The 8,223-nt window shown below is 32.8% G+C and overlaps 1 protein-coding gene across 1 annotated transcript; it reads left to right on the top strand.

Annotated features, from left to right (window-relative positions):
- Positions 1–1,509: 1,509 nt before the first annotated feature.
- LOC111379172 lies at positions 1,510–3,047 on the top strand. The gene is made up of 4 exons (XM_023002507.1): positions 1,510–2,205; positions 2,294–2,358; positions 2,429–2,599; positions 2,708–3,047. Exons 1-3 carry the CDS (start codon positions 1,897–1,899, stop codon positions 2,463–2,465), a joined length of 411 nt encoding a protein of 136 aa, XP_022858275.1. The 5' UTR covers positions 1,510–1,896; the 3' UTR covers positions 2,466–2,599; positions 2,708–3,047.
- The last annotated feature ends 5,176 nt before the right edge of the window (positions 3,048–8,223 follow it).

Here is an 8,223-nt window from a genome sequence, read left to right as displayed (position 1 = left end):
ATAAAAATAAATACTTAGCCCCTGTTTGAGCCCTTTTTTTTTCATTATTTTTTCTACAGTACTCGTTGTCAACCACACATTCTTCATTAAAATAATACTAAACGCAAATCATTTTTTTCTTTTTTATCCACATATTTTCCGTCAATTTACTACTCCCTCCGTCCCAATTATATAGGTTGAGTTTCATTTTTCTCTTTTTCCCAAATATATATGCATGTTCTTTAATTTAGAATACTTTATTTTGTTCCTTTACCAATATACCCTTATTCAATTTTTCCCACTTAATATGCCAACTTATTGAAATCATCTAAATACACACATTCCCACTTCTTAGAAATATTGAACAAAACTCTCATTTCTTCTTCTTCAAATTAAATCATTCAAATTGTTTACTAATTCCAACAATAGTTTACTACTACATATTAAAAATTAAATAGAGGTAAACTAGGAAAGATTTTGACAAAAATTAATTTTTCAATAAAATTAAAGAAGATTTCTTAATCAGTGTGAAAAATGAAACAAGCCTATATAATTGATACGGATGAAGTATTCCATAATACATTACAAAAAATTAATAGGGCTCAAACAAGGCCTTAAATAATAACAATCATACTGCTTGTACATTTTATTTGACATTAAATTTGACATTGTGTCATGTGTCATGGCATGATTAGATGGTTTTTAAAAACTACACATTTTCTCGTCAACAACATTTTAAATTTTTAAAGTATGTCAAACTTCACGTACAATGTTGAATGCAAATGAAGCTTTATTCAAATAATAAAGTACTTCTAATGAATATCCTTTTTTTATTTTTCAGTGCCCACCCCATATAAAAATCCACATGCTTTTGTACATTCCTGTTCCCAGACAGAAAATAAAAATCAATAAATAATCAATCTGACTTTTTAAAAGTGGATTTTATTATTATTATTATTTTGGGAATATATGGTTAAAAAAATAGAAATAGGTTATTGAAAAATATAGAAAAATAAATTGAAAAATGTGTAATTGAATTTGAGTGAAACAAGGACTAATTTTGCCCTATTTTTTAAAATTCATTTGTCTCCAAATTCATTTATAATCACATATTTCATGTGCAGTGAACCACAATTTTATCTACGTTTATGAAAATTTATTAAAAATCTAATTTTTAACAAAATCAAACATGGACTAAATGTTGCTACTCAATGTATCTTTTCACTTAAAAATCTTCAGTTATTTTTGATAGACTTCTCGAAAATTCAAAAGAACAAATTTTCCGTCGCTGCTATCACAATTTTAATCATTATGATGTTATAGAGAGTAAAGTTATTCATAGTCACTTAATGCGGTAGTCATTCTACGTGACATCCTACATGACGGTACTATCCGACATTGAATGTTTCCAAATATAAAGTTATAAATGGAAACGTTGCAAATTTTACTCAATTATTCCATGGTAGATCTATGTAACGGCTCCGTCAAGAATCCCGTTATTGTTAACGGAGTTAGGACATGCCAAAATAAGAAGGCTATCCGAACCGAACCGCTCAACGGAATTGTATGGCCCATTATCATCTTCATTAGTCCATTACCCACTCACTCCTTCACTCATTCTCTTTCTCTCTCCAAAATTCTTACTAACAGAAAAAGGCGATTTGAAGGCAGAAAATTCTCTACTGCACAAGATTCTCGAATGAGTAGAGATAGAAAATAGGATTTTTCGTAATGTTCATAGCTCTTGATCTTGTTGCACCATAGCATAAAGAGCCTCTACAGACTCCAAGGATCACACAGTTTTCGAGGAATTTCGTACATTTGGCATGTTATGAACTAATTATTATTCATATGAATTTCGTTTCGTGTGATTTTTCTCCAAATTTTGGAGTTTTTCACTGAAAACTAGGACAGACAATGAGAAGGTGTAAGAGAATTGCTGAGGTGGTTGCGGAGGATGGCGTAAGAATGACGAGAGTTAGAGCAGCACTAGCAGCCACTACGTCGGTCAGTAAAAAGAGAAAAGTTGATGGAGGAGAATTGGAGCTGTCCACATCCTTAGTTCAGCTCGAAACTCGAACTCTAAGCATAATGACGCCGGAGAATTCAGATTCCGGAAATTCCACACGCGAGAGTGTTAGTCCCGATCATGTTTTAGCATTTTGCTGCTCAAGTAATGAATCGATTGAAGTCGTGAAAGTGAATTCGAAATTTAAAGATCTACAGGTAAATGTTTAATTCAATGTTCGAGTGAATCTGAGAACTTTCCACGAATTTTTTGTCCAGTGATTAACAGCTAGATATTGATTTGCAGGAGGAGAAAGAGATTGTTGTGGAGGTTGAAACGTGGACATATGATCTTATGGATTGTGGAGAAAGGTAAATTAATTATTTGCATTTTTATTGATCATTCTCTTCAATATCCATTGCCTTTTTTTCAACTTTTCAGTAGAGTAACCACTCCGTCGAGCGAGGTTGAAGCTTAGCTAGAGTCGACTTCGAGGCCACAAGAGGCAAATTCTCGCAGTCGCAGTTCGATGCAGAAGACGCCTTCGGAAACTGAGCTCGAAGAATTCTTCGCCGCTGCTGAAAAAGATATCCAAAAACAATTCACAGAAAAGTAACTCTCACTGTATTCATTTCCGTACTGTTTTTATCACATCCTCCGCCTTGCAGATGGAATTCAAACTTCAAAATTCTTAGTCGTGCACAATTCCGATAAATGCAGGTATAATTTTGACATTCTGGAGGACATACCACTGGAAGGACGGTACGAGTGGATTGAACTGAACCCTGAGTTAGTTTGCACCAACACAGAAACAGGAAATGCAACAAGACTCGATACTTGACTATACTATTTCCAGAAACATAAGTAAGACACGAAATGCTGTTTCATCACTAATTTGAAACTTAATATTAGGTGATTTTATTGCATTTCTAGGTTGCTATTTCAGTTGAAATCAATGACTTTTCTCTATTTCACTCTTTCTTTTCTGGTCTTGTAAATAAATTCTTCAAGTAGTATATGGAATTTAATGAAAAATTCACTCCCTTTTGGGCAAAATTCACCCTCTGCCTGCACTTCTTTATCCTTGTGCAATATGCCAACCATAATTCCAGGCCTCATTATTAATTGATCAAATTTTCCTTACTATGAAATTACTTATTTTGTCAAACATAATTTTTAAAATTAAATTTTTTTACTAACGATTTTTACATTTTAAGTAATATGTTATTAAGTAAAGTACTCCTTTTAAACATATACCTAATCAGCAGTACAAACATGTTGAAAACTGTGACACCTATGGCTTTTGTGTTTCGGTTTTCTGGACCACCTTCATTTCTAAAAAAAGGTTGAACCCAATCTTGAAGGCCCTCACCACCTTGCCCCTTTGTGAAGGAGGTAAATCGCAGGATGTGCTTCAACATGTTAGGGAACAAGAGTTGCCTGTACACTGCGCCTACAAGAAGAACTTCATTTCTTAAACTACACTTGGATTAATTACGAAGTACGACATTTCAATGAAATCAATGCATGTAGTCCGTGTGAATAAAAAAATTCAAAAATGTGGCTCCCACCATTCTGCTGTTAGTATTTGGTCAAGGCTTAAGTGAATAGGTTTCGGACAATATGCCAGGGTTGTATAAGAATATCAACTTAACCCATCAGCTTTCAGTGAGAAAATTTGTTTAATTTATCAATAAAGCTATTTATACAAAGTTGAGTTATAAAGTGTGTCGGCAAAATTCATACCATTGATTTCAACTGATTTAAAAATCTATTTTTGAAGTTTGGTGTGGATGTGATTTTGTCTTCCACCTTTGTCAACCCCTTTGTAAGTGTAGCATTACTCTTAATTTATTATTTAATTGTTGAAATTTCTTGATGCACTAGTCCAAATTAAAATGCAAAATTTTAGCTTCATAAAGTTTGACAATCGTTAGATATACAAGTGCTACGTGACGATTTAGTAGATATGGAGCTGCAAAATTGCAACTATAACAAAAAGTTAAACACGGTTTAATTTTTGGAGAAGCTTTTGCCAAAGAGAAGATAGCATGAGGAGGTGGTATGGAGGGGTATTGGTCCTATATTTCCCTTAAATTGGTCCCTCAACTTTAAAGAGAAAGCTAAAGGGATGGTAGGCAGTGGCGAATCCAAGAGCTTGATCTAGCAAGGGCGGTCATTGATCGTCTATCGTCAGCCGCAATAAAATATTAGGAGTCCGTTTGATTCATCTTTTTTTTTTTTGGAAAAAATGCATTTCGAAATAATGTTTCGATATAGAATGCGTAGCTGAAAATAAAGAAAAATTTTGAATTTGCGTATAATATTATTTATTTTACTTTGAAAAAAAATGAGAATCAAACAAGGCCTAAAGTTTAAATTTAACAATTATTTTGTTCAAATTGAACATATATAATTTTGTTATAAAAATGAATTGGACTCATCAGATGACATTATTGCCAAGTTTCATATAATTGAAAGGAATAGCTCTGGTTCGAATTTTTACAATTTTACTTGCATTAAAACTAGATGAAATCTAATAAATAAAATTTTGTTAAAAAATTACCAACTTTAAGCAAGTGTTGCAATGGTTAAGTTTGTAATTCCTCTCACATAAGGTCATGAGTTCGAGATCCCTTAGGTCCCCTTCATGTTGCTTTTTGGTAAAAAGTGTAGAATAAAAATATTTCACAATAAATGTGCAGGTAAGGAAACTCGAACCCGCAACTTCCAATTTATGCATGTGGGCTCTAACCACATGAGTTAGAAGGCATGTTTTAATATAAAATGGCTTACCAATTATATAACCTAAAAATTTAACCTATCTTCAACAGAAAAAAGTGCTCCTGACAGATCAAGCACGGGCGGCCGCTGGGGCTCGCCAGGTGCTAGATCCGCCACTGATGGTAGGCCTCTCCTCTTACTCTATATGGGAATATATAGCCCACTAACAAATTTGATTCCATAAATTTTATATTTCAATTCAGAAACTGTTGGCAAGGTGAATCCTTTTATGAATGCAAGCGCATATATAAATGTAAAATCTATTTACCTGGCTATGTGATTTTCATTCATTAAGAATTTTTTGAAATTTCTCTCTGATCATTTTGGTTTATGTAGAAAAAGTTTCTATATCAGCCAATGTTTTGAAAATCAATCTAGATATCGACTCAAAAATGTGGAAGAATATTGAAACAAGAAACTCGACAGAACAGATATGAGCTCAAGCGTTTAAGCGTTGGAGCATTTCAAATTGGTTGGGAGAAAAAACAAAAGAACAAAATGAAAGTAAAATATACCAACATTTCGTATATATTTGAACATTAACGAAGGGCTAGAACGAAGTGTTCCAACACACCTCCTTGCTAAACTTACACTTAGTGCCTTCATGACAAATTGCACTCAGTCAAAGCATTCTTTTTCTCAATACGTAGAGAATTTTCGGGAGAGTTCGGGCGGGTGATGCTCAACATATATTGAATACAACTTGTTTGGATAAGTTTTTAAAAAAAAAAAAAAGTTCGGATATAAATTTAAGATAAAACCGAGTTATAAAACTATAAATTGCATTATACAATACCCCTTCTTCATTTTGATTTAAAATGCCTCTTTTTAGTTATTAATTAACAAATACATGTATAAGAAATGAAGTCCATGCGAACGCCACTCCCTTTAATTTCAAATTTTAATAGATTGCTAACTCTATAACCACACCATGCATTGTTAATGTTGTTAATCATATCTATTTATTGTACATATACCTGTATTTCCATAAACTTAAATCAAAGGTGGATTTCCACATTTTAATTTCAATTAATGTTTTGATTATATTCAATTAATGTTTTCACATTTTTTTAGTTGGGTCACTACTGATCCTATCTTAGTCACAATGGAACAATGACCAACCAGCATCTAGACCTTTCTTGGTATGTTACAATCATTAATCATAATAATTCCTTAATTTTAATCTAATTAAAATCGATAAACTAAAATACCCATTTTTAATTTATCATCTATTCACATCAATCATCACAGATTGACACCTAACAATGTGTCAGGACAATATACGTGACAAAAAATGTCACATGGTATGACATAATCAAACTTATTAAGGAATCATCTGCGTTACTAACCATCAGGTTTTTATAGTAGAATTTACTAAAGGAGTAATGCTAGCGAGCACCCATCTATGTGGCCACACTTGATAGGTCCAATTAAATGGACTATTCGATTTTGTATTTAAATGTACCTACCATTCATTCAATGCCATCTAATTGTTACCTAGATTGTTAAGCACCAATGAGACTAAATAGCATTACTATCATATTGAGTAGTAGGGTGCGCAGACAAGGAAAAATTGTACATACCAGTAGGAATGTCTCTTCCTTGAGCACCAACCTGGCTTAGTCTCCCTAACCGCACTTCAAAATTGACATCAAGCAATATGCTGCTGGCTTGTACTTCCCTAAGAATGCAGAGAAACTGTTCTTACTACAAAGATCTAAAAGTTTAGCGGACGAAGTAAAAACGAAAAATTTATGCAGTCTTAGTTTGTTGTTAGTGTTTTAAGACTACTGTGAAGACAAAACATATCAAAAATAAAGTAATAATTAATAGGAGCATTCGTAATTTAATGAGAATCGAGTAATGGGTACCTGTGAGCAAGAGGTGAAGTACATATGTAGAAATGCTAAAACCCCAATTACAATTTTTGACCTCGTAATCCAATCCAGCGATGGTAGTCTATCATTATGGTCATCAGGTTTCTTAAACAAGGAACAAGATAAATCTGCATTTTATATACACGTGTAAACCAGAAACTTTTTGTCCTATTCATGGATTTTATTTTTTTTTAAATCCAAAATAGGTTGGATTTTTTTGGAAAAATATTGATTCCTTTATTCCACGTATCTTTTATACTATTTCCATCTTTAAAAATATTTTCGAAATTTTAATATGTCCCCTACATATAGTTGGCTTTTTTTATAAGCTGATTCATTATTGAAACGAACAAAATTCTCCGTTCTTCTGCCAGTTAATCTTTGTCTTTTATCTTGTTGTTTGCTTTCAATCATATATGTCATATTGTGTCATATATATTACCTCGATCCATTTTATTTTCCAACGCTTCATCCAAACAATGTCCCAAACGAGGAACAAATCTTCAATTAGAAATCTTGCTAGAGAAATCCAACTCTACCAAACAAGCATCCCAATCAATAAAACTTTTGACAACAACACAAGTCAAATCTCGAATTCCATTGCTATTTTTAACAAAAATTAGTTCTTCCAAAGCTCCCTAGAAGATATTGCCACATTGACCGTGCTCGATTTAGTTTGCATCACTCAAGTACCCCATCGTCTGGATAATCTGTTTGTAACTAAACAAAATTCCCATATTCTTGAATGAAGAGACAATTCTTTCAAATGGAAATTCCCAGAGAAGTCTGAAGTCGTGGAGCTGGACATCGATTCTTCACAAGCAACATGCCGGAGCTCTTCTTTCTTCGGCATCGCTTCGAGTAGTCTCTACCAATTATCGTATGCTCTTGTCATCTTTCCATGTAATCAGTTTCTAACTCCTTCAAAGTTCTACTTAATATTCTGAACTATCAAATTCAAAAACTTGGCTTGGATTATTGACAGTCAACGAGGAATCTGAATGTTCTACTCAACAAACATATTCGAAAGCAGGGGATGTGAATTTAGAGTGATAATCTGATTATTCATTTAGGTGGTGTTTGCTAACTTTAGATTCTTAACTCGCACGAGGAAATTAAAATCAACCGAATTATGTTAAAATGACAAATAAATAGAACCAAAGAATGGGGATTGAAAAGTATGATTTTGAAGATTGGGAAGGAATTTGCTAGAGGGCCTAGAGATTAGAGACTAAAAAATAAAAATAGCACAATTATGGTTGTAGTCAAACCTAGTCATTTACATACTAATTTTAGAACTATTCCTATTACACCAAAGCTACTTTATGAAGTTAGACTTGTAAATCGTTTGACTATTTTTAATCTCATTTCATTGTTGGAGATTGATGGTGACACAGTGATGAAATGTTGAGGACCAATTTGTTCCTTTTAAAAGGTTTAGGCCAACATGCTATTAAGACAATGCATTGGTGACTAATGGTACAAATTAGGCATGTGTTTGATCACTTTTTTGTTGATAATGCACTTTGTAATAGTGAATTTTGAAAAATGTGAAAAATGTGTGATTAAAAAGTA

This window comes from Olea europaea, unplaced genomic scaffold (assembly GCF_002742605.1).
Source record: "Olea europaea var. sylvestris unplaced genomic scaffold, O_europaea_v1 scaffold1940, whole genome shotgun sequence".
In the NCBI taxonomy this organism is placed as follows: Eukaryota; Viridiplantae; Streptophyta; class Magnoliopsida; order Lamiales; family Oleaceae; genus Olea; species Olea europaea.
The sequence above is the reverse complement of the archived record's forward strand: the minus strand, read 5'-3'. Positions and strand labels throughout refer to the sequence as shown.

Bases quoted from the DNA above. Each gene is read 5' to 3' on its own strand.
- LOC111379172 (XM_023002507.1), top strand. From the start codon at position 1,897: ATGAGAAGGTGTAAGAGAATTGCTGAGGTGGTTGCGGAGGATGGCGTA. The intron at 2,206-2,293 runs GTAAATGTTTAA...ATTGATTTGCAG, and splicing joins CGAAATTTAAAGATCTACAG to GAGGAGAAAGAGATTGTTGT. The intron at 2,359-2,428 runs GTAAATTAATTA...TCAACTTTTCAG, and splicing joins CTTATGGATTGTGGAGAAAG to TAGAGTAACCACTCCGTCGA.